Source organism: Lactuca virosa, chromosome 4, assembly GCF_052849685.1.
Source record: "Lactuca virosa cultivar CGN04683 chromosome 4, Lactuca_virosa_CGN04683_v6, whole genome shotgun sequence".
NCBI lineage: Eukaryota > Viridiplantae > Streptophyta > Magnoliopsida > Asterales > Asteraceae > Lactuca > Lactuca virosa.
In genome coordinates, this window is record NC_136429.1 from 370992274 (window position 1) to 371005579 (window position 13306).

At 37.5% G+C, this 13306-nt stretch overlaps 2 protein-coding genes and 1 long non-coding RNA gene across 3 annotated transcripts; 1 reads left to right on the forward strand and 2 right to left on the reverse strand.

The window, feature by feature from the left end:
• The first annotated feature begins 6366 nt into the window (after positions 1–6366).
• On the forward strand, positions 6367–7524 carry LOC145169002 (uncharacterized). Its single transcript, XR_013742230.1, has 3 exons — positions 6367–6413; positions 6525–6889; positions 7027–7524. It is a non-coding gene; the product is annotated as an uncharacterized LOC145169002 (long non-coding RNA).
• A 374-nt stretch (positions 7525–7898) lies between these two features.
• LOC145106339 (uncharacterized) lies at positions 7899–9776 on the reverse strand. Its single transcript, XM_079043342.1, has 2 exons — positions 8871–9776; positions 7899–8264 (listed from the first exon to the last, which is right to left on the reverse strand). The coding sequence occupies exons 1-2, from the start codon at positions 9774–9776 to the stop codon at positions 7899–7901; spliced, it is 1272 nt and encodes a 423-aa protein (XP_078899468.1).
• A 628-nt stretch (positions 9777–10404) lies between these two features.
• LOC145106342 (uncharacterized) lies at positions 10405–11601 on the reverse strand. Its single transcript, XM_079043344.1, has one exon. The coding sequence runs from the start codon at positions 11599–11601 to the stop codon at positions 10405–10407; it is 1197 nt and encodes a 398-aa protein (XP_078899470.1).
• Between the last annotated feature and the right edge of the window lie 1705 nt (positions 11602–13306).

Below are 13306 nucleotides of genomic sequence, written 5' to 3' on the forward strand. Positions count from 1 at the left end.
ACCATCATTTTCATGAATCAGAGAGAAACCTTATGAAACTTAGATTTTATAGTGTATGTGTTCCTATCCATGTGAATTTGTCAAAACCATAATCACAAGACAGGGTTAGTGACAAATCCAAACTTATATGGATTGAACTTGTGCAATCTTAAATTCTTGCCACCTGGCAGCACAAGGGCCTACCATTGCTTCCAAGTTGTTATGCAACCAATTGAGAACTCTCAGAGCTCATATGCAAAGTCAACTCTAACTAGAATGGGCACAGAAATAGGAATATGTCAACAGGATATGTTATAAACCTCAAGTCGTGTGCTAGTGATAAACTACAGGTTTTTATTCTTGATTTGATCTTGAAGCTTTTTCAAGATATTTAAGACTCCCACTGTCCTCTTGACATATAAGACTCTCTTGCCAAGACCCATTCGTTGACAAAAAAATATTCAAGAGATAGTGCAGATTCTTATCAAGACAAACACTTCACACAATTGGCCTAAGTTGGTCTTTGTTTTATCCAAAACATCACAGCTTACCAATTTCAAATGTACAAGAGTAGAACACATTTTACTCTTACATTTGACAAGTGTTATAAACCTTCTTTAAGACGTGTCACTCAAGTTACAATCTTGGAGTATGACTCTAAGAATTGTTTTGGAACAAAGTATGACCCATCTTCTTGATTTAACCATTTCAAGAATTCAAGATTCCTCTTATTAGCCATAGGAATGCACTAAGATGTACTTAGAGGACTAATTGTGATATGATTTATTAATCATTAAGATGATCACAAAACCTGATACTAAAGTACTCTCCCATCTTTTCAGATTTGAGAAACTTTTATCTTTCTGCCTAATTTGATTCTTCTTATTCGTTCTGATGAATAGTCTTATCGATCTTTTGTGGTGGACTTGACCAGTGCACAAGAATGTGTACTCGATACCTTAGTCCTTCACTTGACTCAAATATACATGTGAACAAGGAATTAGTCTTAATTTTTCTAAAGATGAAAATTCTCATTCATCATACGACTTGCACGATTCCAAGTTTCTATCCAACTGAAACTTGGGTGATGAGAATCCTTCCTTATTTGGTAAATTATGATACTACCACAAACGAAAGAATCAAATTCATATATCAATCATTGCTAAAAACATACAAACATCAATTTTCCATTAATGCCATTGCAAGGAGATATAAATAAAATAAAACAAAATTTTATTTATTTATAAATGCGGAAATTTTTTTTCCTTACAATGCAACTTTAAATGAAAACTATGCTATTACATATTTTCTAGCAATCTATCATAACTCTCTAAGTAGTAGATCAAGAATCCGATCTTCGAACCATGCGATTGAAATCCATCTTCGTGATCAGATTCAACATACTCTTTCTTTAAGTTTCCTTCCCTTTGCTTGATCCTGCCAAACATCAAAATGTAACCGAGTCACATTTTGTATTAAGAATCATCAATAAGGAAATTAACAGAGTTAGATAGTGGACTTACCTGAAGCAGAGTCAAACTTTTGACCTCCTCTCAGATCTTTCAGGTAGTTAGGGCAGCTTCGCAACCAATGCCCCTTCCTTTGGCAATAGATCCATATGGACTCTTTGGTAATGGTACATGGGATTATCTCAAACTTAGCCTTTCTCTTTACCATTTGGTCAACCGAGTTGACTATGGCTAATCCCTTTCCATTGGGAAGAGAAGGTTTTTCTGGATATCCAATGTTACCATTGTCAATGTCCATGGAGGTTTGGGAATTGATCTTCTAATCAAATTTGCTTTACCAGTGCTCTAAATCATTGTTGATTCAGCAGCACCAAGCAAATAGATAAGATCATTAAGGGTCATGTCATAGTCTGTTTCATAGTAGTCCCAAAGAAACTCACTATGTGACTTAGAAAGTGATTGAACAACCAATTTTCTCAAGACTTTGACACCCAACTCTCCCAGCTTGTCAATATGTGACTTCATCTCCAAGATGTGAGCACACATAGACCTTGCTTGCCAATAGGACTTGAGTGACCTTGAACTATTCAAGAACTGGTGGGTTAGGGAGAATAATTGGAGGAGGTGGAGGTAGAGAAGTATGATTTCCATGAGATTTTGGAAGATCATAGTTGTCTGAACCAGACATCTAAAATGGGAGATATTCAAGTTAGTTGATTTAAGTCCTTAATATAACACCCAATATGAAATATTAAGGCTAGGACCCAACACAATATTTTATAACTTGGAAGAGGGATGCCGTAATCCAAGCTATAAAATATTTGAAGGTAGGCGAATGACGATTCACCAATTTCCACCATGAAAAACGAAATAAATTATTAGGTTTTAATTGGATTTGAAACTCCTAGATCTTTTGATATTCATTGAACTTTTCAATGGCATGTTTCAATCTCGATTGTGCCCTCTCAAGTTTTATGACTGGGATGCCGAGGATCACAAAACAAGGTGTGAATAACCATGCAAATATACTTGGTACCCTTAATATTTATCACTTAATCGATGTGCCGGTTAACCACACGCGCTCCACCGATCCTATGATAAACATTAAGTTACCCTTTGCCTACCTTGTTAAATCCAAGTTAGCGTGCCGGTTAACCACACGCGCTCCACTAACGACTTAAGCAAGGTGCAAAGTGTAATTTCATGGGTTAGAACCAAATTCACATTTTCCTAAAGTAACTAAGATTGGGAATTTATAAAAGGTTTAGTTACTTTATATTTATCATTATACTTATAATGAAGGGAGAATTATAGTCCTTGTCCTACCCGTTCGGCTAACGACCCTTCACCAGTCAAGGAAGCGGTGGGTGAGAGTGGACACCCATTAAACTGCCATTTTATAGGCAGTAGGCGAGAAGCCCTACGCTCCTAACAACACACCCATGCCTTAAAACCTTTTGAATAAAACCCAAAACCCATAAAAGACCGAGATATCAATTTACAGTCATACCCTTGGCTTTCAAAGACACAATCGAATACATGAATCACTTAAACCATGGCAACTAGATCCGAAATGGGCTAAATCCTTCCTTTCCTGAAGCCCTAAACTCCATGACAATTGATGATTGGGCCGCAGCCCCAAGCAACAAGGCAAATCTGAAACCGAGTGTTATAGAGATGCCGCCCCTTGGACCCCGCTCCCAGGGGCGCTTCCCCCGGACCCCCGTTCGTTTAGGGGCTTCGCCCCTAAATGACAGTCTACTGTGAATCTTGAATGAACTTAAACAAGTGTGCACTCTGCACCTTCCTTACTTGTTTAATATTCATCAAGATTGATTTTTGGTCAACAAGTCAATCAATTACACTAAAATACACATTGATGATACAAAATCATTAACAATCCTCTCAAATTTAAGTGTAATCTTGATTAACTTAAAACAAAGCATAACAACAACAAACTGATGCATAAATGAAATGTCGTGATGATTGAATTTCAAATTAGTATATTATTTAATCCAAATATTCGAATATCAGGATGTCACTAAGGACTGAACCCTTTCTATTTATAGTGAATACATGAAAATAATTTACTAAGGTCTCACTTTCTTACCCCCTATATCCTCTTATTCCGTTGAATCAACGCCAACCTCTCTCCTTATTTTCTTGTGGTAGGTGGATTCAACGAGACAAATAAGGAAGAACAAATGTTGATCAGGTTGGTGTTTAGCAGTTTAGCAGTATTCAAGGTTTCCTCATGTTAATGTCAATAGTGATAATCAACTATTATTAACATCTCCTACGTTAAAAGGATCCCCATATTTATAATCCAAAACATTCTATGTTTATTCATTGATTATTTTTTGTCTAAGAGGACGTGCTTTGGTGTTATAAAATTTCCAATTCAAATTTTGTGTTGTGTTATTAATTCTTTAACTGTTTTAAAAATGATCGAACCCAATCCTAATATGAATTGACATTGTTGAGATTGAAGATGAGCATAACACCATCCTCTTCTTTGTATCAATCTAACAAAACAAATGTCAACACCACCACCACTTCTCCTTCGGACTCTATTTTTTTTTTTCCAAAAACCCACGTACGGATTTTGTCAAATTCCTTCAAAATAACATTTAACAAAAAAAGTAAAAATAAAAAATAAAAAAAATTAAAGGATAGCCGGACACTATAACAGCCCCGGGGCGGGTCGGGCAATCCCACTACCCGTGGGGACCCGACCCTAACGGGGCGGGGATTACCCGTTTTAACGGGTAACGGGGCGGGGATGGATCTTAAAATTATACCCGAAGCGGGGACGGGGCGGGTACGGATATATTACTATCCGCTCCGTTTAAAACCCGATATATATATATATATATATATATATATATATATATATATATATATATATATATATGGAAAATAAAGTTTGTAGCTATTCGAAGTATTGAAACCTGGAACAAGCTTAAAGCATTAAAATCGTTTGATGAAATTAAATATTGCGCATTAATCATTTTCTATTATAAATTCGAAACAAATTATTAATTGATAGATCTTTTCAATTTCCCCATGTAATAAGAACCTAAAAAAAAAGAAATTCAAACTCATCGATTTCCAATATATGCGATCAAAAGATCAAACCATTTGCAACTACTTTCATATTATATATGAAAAAAGCTGTTTTTAAAATAATGGTAATAATTAACATATCTTTAGGAACGTAAACATTGTACTTGTGGAAATAAACATAATATATTTCATGGGTACCCAACGGGTTACCCGTACCCGACGTATATTTTTTTACCCGAACCCGTTGGGGATTAGTCGGGGCGGAGGCGGGGACGGGTGTGGGGTTTGGAGTTCGGGGATGGGGATGGGTATTGCAGTATCCGCAAATATCCGTCCCCGTTTGCATCTCTTGGTCCGCCTCGATTGGTCCGCCTCGATTAGGGGTGGAGTTTGTTGGAATTTTATTATAAAATATTGATATAACTTGAAAACAAAAAAAATAAAAAAATAATGACAAATCAAAATTGGCTAAAATAGTAGTTTTAGATCCAACATAATTTAAATTAATTGAAACAATAAGGACTTTCAGTTTAGCGAAATACAAACTTGGACTAAAGCCCCGTTTGATAGTTGCTGACTGAGAAAGGTCTGCCTGAGTAAGAAATCATGTTGTTTGATTGAAAATCTGACTGGTGCAAAATGACCATTTTACCCCGATGCTCTACAAGTTTCTATGCAATATGATGATAATAATAATAATAATAATAACAACAACAACAATAATAATAACAACAATTACAATAATAATAATAATAATAACTAGATTCCTAACCCCCGCTCCGCGGGGGGCAGAGGGTATCAGAACGTCATTACAAACATTGATAAGTGTAGAAGGCGATTAATATGCTTATAGGGTGAATATTAAGTGATAAAGGTTGTCGATTACAAAAGAGTCTGAATGACATTCGATTACAAAAAGTGTAAGAAGAGTTTCTTGTTCATGGTGTGCGGTGGTCTTCAATGATTTTGTTGCAGATGTCTGTTGCCGCACTCATGTTGTCCTGCATGCTTTGGAAAATGTCCAGCATCAGCACAGTGTCCTTGTCGAGGTCGTTCATGAGCGATTCCGTGATCACAACATGTCTGTACGGCATTTCGTCGGGAGCTTCTTGTATCATTTTCTGTCTTGACTGGTTGATGCTGGTGAATGTGTTATGGACCAAGGCTAACGACTCTTTCATTGTTTCCAGCTGGTTCTGCAGTTTCTGCATAATGGCTTCCATATTTTCTGTGTTGTGTTTGTTGGTGAAGCCGATGAGTTTGCTGTGGGATTTTATAATGGAGTATTGTGGTTGTTGGATGGTATTAATTAGGGACAATTGATTACTATTCTGGGAAGTAATGGATATAGGGTGGCTGCTGTGACCTTTTTTTAATTGATAGATGTGATTGTTGGGTTTGTGTGTGGTATTCAATTAGCAATATCTGCCCAGATCTTTGACTGCATGGGGTCAATTTTAATAACTTACCATTAATTGAGTACATTTATTTTGGTACTTACATTTGCGTTGATTGGTATGTCAGAGAGCATATATCTGTGTATGATTATCTGTTTCAATTGTTTATTCACTTCTCTCATTTCTTTGTTCAGGTTTAAATAGAATAATATTTTGTAACAATTTGTTTTTCTTACAGGGTATATTTGTCTTTTTGTCCAAAGTTGTTTTTAGGTCGGGAATAATTGTGTTGTTGTATATACGTGAGTTATTAATTAATAGAGGAAGGAAATAAATTTTTTCTTCTAGGACAAGCATGCAAACAGTGTGACTAATTATAGTTTCGGATAGCAGGATGTTGCGATGGAGTGTTTATACATAGGATACTTGTTTATCACATTTGTTACAAAACGATAAAGATATCATTCGAAACAAAACATGGGGTTGAAAGTGCAGCTTTGTGGTATTTACTATTTGCTGCTCTGTTTTTGATTTTTTGCTGGTGGTGGGTCTGTCATAGGTGAATTGGAAAAGTGTTAGCATTCGTTGTGGATAATATTTTTTTTTATCTCAGATATTGGTAGATTGGGTTATTACCTGGTGGACTGAAGGTGAGAGCACGTGCGATGGATTGAGGAGTTCTGTCTTCTTCGGTTGATGTGTTATCTTTTCGCATTCTTGTCATCCGTGATAGGGCTGGTGTTGTCGGAACAGGTGGCTCTGGTGTTGTTGTTGGGTCATGGATGTCAATTATTATGAAGCGGATGTTGTCAGGTGCTGATGCCCTCAACATTTGGATAAACATTGTTTTTGTTTGTTCTTTTTGATCAGTGATGATTGCAGGCAGTCTGTTTCTGTTTGTGTGGGGGTTGTCGGATATGTATTTGTCAAGTGATGACTTTAACAGCTTTCAACATGATGTTTCGGATACAACTGCAGGTATGGTGTCTGTAGTGTCGGTAATGGTTACTGTCAATTTGTACCTATGGATATAGAACGGTTGTAAATTGTGTAGTTGGTGAAGAATTGTTTTTTGTTTGATTGAGTATATACTTACGTGTAGTTTGGTTTTTCAGTCAGCCCATGTGCACTGCAGTACCAGTCATAACCTCTTCTGAAAATCGGATCTTTGCAGATCGGACATGTTGCTTGGTACCAGGTGTTTTGGAAGTGAAAGTCCTTGATTGAAGCATGTACCATGAATGTTTTATCCTATAGGCAAAGGTGACCTGGTTGTGGGAGTACAAAATGGTGTGTATTTGTAAAAAGTTGTATTAGTGCTATCATCTTACCAGCAGATCAGATCGGGTTTTCAGTTTCATGTCATGTAAGGTTGAGGGGGTTCCAGATGGTGCCGGCACTGGCCTTGAGGGTCCTGTGAATCTGAGGTCGTATACGTGTTGGTATATGATATCGATGATATGAAGGATAATATTGTTCTGTAATGTATGTCACTTACAAATTAATCAGTGTTGTTGTCTCTGGTATATCTGGATTCACATAGATATGTGTAGCATGTGATGACCCATGTCGTAATGCTCCTGTATGGAAGTTAGTTGGTGATTAAGGGCATCAGAGGATACAGTGTCATAGTCATATTACATATATATATATATATATATATATATATATATATATATATATATATATATATGCTAGTATGTAGAAGAGGATACCATTAGATTTCGATGGTTTTAGGTTTGTTACTGCAACAATGGTTAGCGTAGCCGCATGATCCAGGGCGGCACGGTTGAATTTCTGTGGATTTGTTATGCATTCTCTCCATAGATTGATTGCGAGGTCACTACCACTATTGAAATTTTGGTTGTTTTTGGTGTTAAACAGTGATGTTAGAACTTATAACTGTAGTTTGATGGTTATTATATATACCTTTCATCTGTGAGAATAAGTAAGACAAACGGTTCCTTATTTGTTTTCGTGCAATCTCTTATCTTTGATAGAACACCAATGAAGTCTGTTTAGAAGGAAATATAAGTATGTAAGAAGTACTGGTACTATGAAGTTGTTTATTGTGAAGAATACCTGGATAATATGGTGGTGTTTCTCCGAGTTCTATCAGATGCGACTTTGAAACAAAGCGAAACCAGTTTTTTGGAATTGTTGTTGTGTCTGGAATTGGTTGTATGATAGACTTCAGACCGACATCTATGTAGATGTCATTTTCAAGAACCTTTTGATACTTGTCTAACGCTGGGCAGCTGTAATCAGATATGACATAACACTCTGAAACATTAAAAATGGATTCAATGTAGCTCTGATTTGTTCGCTGTCCAAGAATTTGAATTGCATCACCCTGTACGAACGGATTATTATAGTGTTATAATCAGTGTTATTAGGTGTGTTTTTGGGATTAGGTAGTCATATTATCTGGTAATCGTATATGTTTTTTTAACAAAGAAAGCAGTTCTTTTCATCAATATTAAAAGGCAATTGGTAATGATTTGGTTGATATGAAGTTTAATTGCATGAAACTTCATGTTCGAAAACTGTTTTTGTTGTATTCTTATAAACAGGCATGGCATGTTGGTTGGTACATATTTCATTTGCTGAAATTTTTTCAATTTTCAACCCATTTTGTTGTCATATGTTTTGGTAGGAACTTACAAATCTGTCAACAGCCAGGTACCGGGTTTCATATGGGCGAACATCGTGCTTCCATTTGCGTAGAATTCCAACCTGTAAGGGCCCTCCGATACCTTCAGCTTTGAGTTCTGAGATACTCGTCATCATTTGTGTGGTCTCTCTAATATAAGAAAAGATATGGAGGTCAGTAGTATATCCAGGTGAATATAAAAAAGTGAATAAACATGTAAAGAGTTTTGGAATAGCAAAGAATGTATGAAAAAAGTAAAAAGTAGTAAGGTTCATGAAAGGTAGGACATGTAGTGATACTGTAGACCTCGATTGAAGTAACTTTCTGCAGTAGATCTTTGAAGACAACATTTTTTGTTATGTTGGTTTTCATTGTGTCAGTGTTGTTTATTAGTATCTTTATGGAATCCGGTGATGTTGCTCGGGAAAGGGCAACGTAAAGTTGTCCGTGTGCGAAGACAGGTTGTGACAAATAGATACCAATTTTACGTAGTGATTGCCCTTGACTCTTGTTGATAGTCATTGCGTAACAAACTTTAACTGGAAACTGTTTTCGCGAAAAGATGAATGGCAGATCTGATGACTTATGTATGAACTTTATGCGTGGTATATATACACGTTTTCCGATGGATGTACCGGTTATGATTGTGGCTTCGATAACAGTTGGTAACAATTGTGACACAATCATACGGGTACCATTACATAAGCCTTCTTTTTTATTTATGTTTCTTAACAGCATTATCGGACAGTTGACCTTAAGTAAAAGGTCGTGTGGTGGTATTCCTGGAAAGCTTAGTTGGTTTAGGTATTCAATTGGATAGAGCCCCTCCAAATCCGATGTATGTTTTCCATTTGGCTGCATGGAGTCTGTGCTATTGTATACCTTCGCAGCTGTTGTGACCATTTCTAAAACATGAGTGTTTATCTCATCTGCTGAATCGTTTGTGGGACAAACTATTGCTCTTGCTGAAAGGTCTCCTGCAGTCGGCTGATTAAGTGTACCATCCCCATACACAAAATCTATTAAGGTTTGCAAAGAATTGGAGGAAGGTGAAATTAGAAGTGAAGGTGGAATTTGTATCCAATTTGTGTCCCGTGGGTCATCTTTTTCAGGTACACCTATAAGTCCATTACCAATAGCCAGCAGCCATGTGGCAAAATCCGATGAGGACATTGTACCGTGAGGTACTGCATCACGGAACTCTAGTCTCATGTTCGTATGTAAGAAGTGAATACTAAAGTATGTCCATAAATATGAACTTGGTAGAGTTAATGCTATGATTTCGGAACGTGTACTCTTTGGTAGAACAGGAAGAGTTTGGCGGAAATCACCACCAAGGAGTATAGATATGCCTCCGAATGGTTTTTCATCGCAATCCAGGACATCTCTAAGTGAACGGTCCAAAAATTCAAAGCACCTTCTGTCACTCATCGGTGCCTCATCCCAGATAATGAGTGTTGTATGCTGCAGAAGATCTCCAAGGAAGGTGCGTTTTTTTATATCACATGACTTTTTGTCGTTTAAATCGATAGGTATTTTGAACCTTGAGTGTGCAGTCGTGCCAGACGGTAATAAAAGCGATGCGATTCCAGAAGCAGCAACAACCAAAGCAATCTTGCCACTCGACCTCAAATGTGAAAGAATAGTTGTCCACAAAAATGTTTTACCAGTACCACCGTGTCCATAGACAAATATTAGTGTTTGTTTTTTTGTCTTGTATGGAAGTAACAACTTTGTTGTAGACTGATCGCTGGTCACCGTTTAGGTTTGGTAGGAGATCATTGTGCTGTTTCAGTAGTGCTTCCTTGTCGTAGCTCATTTCTTCCAAGAGCAGTCGATTTCATAGGACACCAATCATATCCATTGACGGAACTGGAAGGACAAAGTCTGCCATCGATTTTGATGGGACCGCCGAACGGAGTGTATCTTCTAAATCATGAAGCAGTTGTTGTTCAACTATCTCTGCAACAAAAGCAACTGTCTTATCTGGTATTTCAGTTGTGAGGCAATGTAAATAGTCGTCTTTCATCTGATCACACGCTGTATTCCACAGCGAAAGTGGATTTCTAACCTCACAGAATAACAGTAGATGACAGAAAAGCGATCGTAGTTGTGATGCAGTTGCCCAGACTGAAGCCTCTGTGAAACATGTCAACCACTCGATATCATCACCTATCAATCGAAGTGCATTCCAGGCAGCTCTGAAAGTTGGGTAAACAGTACCAGAAACGGTACGCAAGTCATCAAACGATGTACATCCTTTCTGGTGACATAATAGCATCTGTAAGTAAAATAATTCCCCACATGTCGGATGTACAAATACAAGCCGGCCTACCGCTTTTGATGATTCATAAACCCGCCGACCCCAACTCTTACTTGTTTTATCCCATTTGTAACTTTTTGGATAATCAAGATATGTCAATTCATGACCTTTAGGGTCCCTTGAGTTGCTTTCGAACCATCCAAGTAGCGTTGTTATGCTGGCAAATGGATTAGATAAAACCTCGGGTATGGAGCTGTCCCCTTTGAAGATCAATTGTTGCATGTTTTCTTCATGAACGGTTAGAATCTGAACAGGTGGATGTCGATGATGTATATTGAAGTCCAAAATCCGCCATGCTGCCTCATGTGGACATATATATCGCCCATCCAAAAAATTTTGGACTTCATTTATAGGACGACTATCTTCATTTGCAGATCTGTGAGAGCTATCAGTAGGCATTGAACTGGATGATCCATGGGAAGATTCTGCCTTTTGGATACGATATCTAACACGGTCTGGACCTTTAGAAATATACTTAAATAGGTACTTAATCATCATGCTCCAGCCACAGTACTCAACATTAGTATGTGCACGAAATCGTGAAGAAAGCCTTTTGTTGTAGGGCACAATATATCCATTGTCAACAACCTGTCCATATTGGTTAGTGTAGTGCGCAGTTGAGCTACGTTTGTACCGTACATATCCATCTGTGTCAAAAAATGTAGCAGGAAGAAATGGCTTAGGGAAGTGTTTACTGCATTTACCATCTTTCATACATGGAGCCTTTTGGTTAAGTGGTCCACATGGACCATGGATCATACAGCTTGTTATCGTCTCGTATAATTCTGCCTCATTAACTGGATCTGGCAGTTCAGCTGTGATATACCTGTCAACATCACTTCCTATTTTTATCCGATCTGACGGTGACACCCACACCAAGGTATGACAATGAGGAAGTCCTCTTTTCTGGAATTCAATAGTATAGAGATCTATGATAATGTAGAAATTAAATCAATTAACACTTGTTAATACATTTGCTATAAAAAGACGATATAGGTATAAACATATATTTTTTTGTAAAGCATGAAATATTTAGTGGTCTCTATGATGCGCTTTCAAAGGGGGATAGAGAGGCTGCTGTTGTTGGGAAACGTGTATTCTTGCCTGCATCGTTTATTGGTGGTCTCCGGTTCATGTACAGTCATTATCTAGACGCCCTTTCCATATGTAGGATTTATGGCAACCCACAGTACTTTATCACATTTACATGCAATGTGAAGTGGCCAGAGATCACCCGCTATATGGATGCACATCATCAGACCGACCCCCATAGTAGAGCTGATGTCATTGCTAGGGTCTTCAATATCAAAGTTCATGACTTTATCCGGTTTCTTAAGGCAGACAAAACGTTTGATTTAAACGGAGCTGGAAACGGAGAAGGATACGGAAGGACAACGGTGCCAGCTCTACAACAATGGGTGTACCGTGCGTGAGCAACGGTAGACACATTAACAGCCCTCTCGACATACCTGAATAATGCACCACAAAATTCACATACCCAACTGCAATCACCACAGTCGTGGTACTGGGGAAGTACAGATAGTCGATCTAGACGCCGATACTTTCGTCGACCACCAATATCAACACCACCCGACGACGACGCAGCGTCATGACGGGTCCGCTTGGCCGGAACCACCATGACATGGAAACAGGACCAGACAACGGCAACAAACGAACGAAAAATAGGAAAAAAAGTATAGAAAGGAAGAAAAACGGAGTAAATTTACCTTGATGATACGAAGAGCGAAATCCATACACTGTTGCAGATGACGAAGAGAAAAAGAAAGACATATGGAAAAGAAAGAAAGATCACGAATCCAAAAGGAAAATATCAGAAAGAAAAAACACGTGGCACTGGGGAACAAATGACACGAACATGCGAAACATTAAAATATTATTTATCCCACCTTTCTTCACCAACCATATTAATTGAGGACTCCCAATAAATGAGTTCAACAAAACGGACAACACAGACAATTTCACAAAAATATAAGGAAACAAACATGAACATAGTCCATGGGCGAAATTGACAAACAAAACCTACCTTTACTGTTCTTTTTTTTCATTTCCTTAATATATATATATTAATGTGTACAAAACTTCCAACATAATAGACATTAAATATATTATTTTAGAGATAAAACATAAAAAGCCCTTCAGCTTGATGGTAAACACCATCCCTTCCACAAGGGAGACCCAAGCTCTAACCTTCATTAGTTTCGAGACTCGGTTAGATGCATATCGGATTATAACTTTTTGTAAATCGGCAGGGATCACGTCTGTCATTTTGTCTAATTGTTTTTAGCATAATTATATTTTTAGCCGTTTATATTTAAAACTAGGTTTAATATTTTGTTGTAATAAGTTTGGTGTAATTGGTAAAAGTTATCACCTGAGTCCACATGAAACATGTTTCAAG

Excerpts from the sequence above, each read along its gene's own strand:
- LOC145106339 (XM_079043342.1), bottom strand. The coding sequence starts at position 9,776 with ATGAGACTAGAGTTCCGTGATGCAGTACCTCACGGTACAATGTCCTCA. Across the intron at positions 8,265-8,870 it reads AGAAAGTTACTTCAATCGAG|GGTGATGCAATTCAAATTCT; the intron begins GTCTACAGTATC and ends CCGTTCGTACAG.
- LOC145106342 (XM_079043344.1), bottom strand. The coding sequence starts at position 11,601 with ATGAAAGATGGTAAATGCAGTAAACACTTCCCTAAGCCATTTCTTCCT.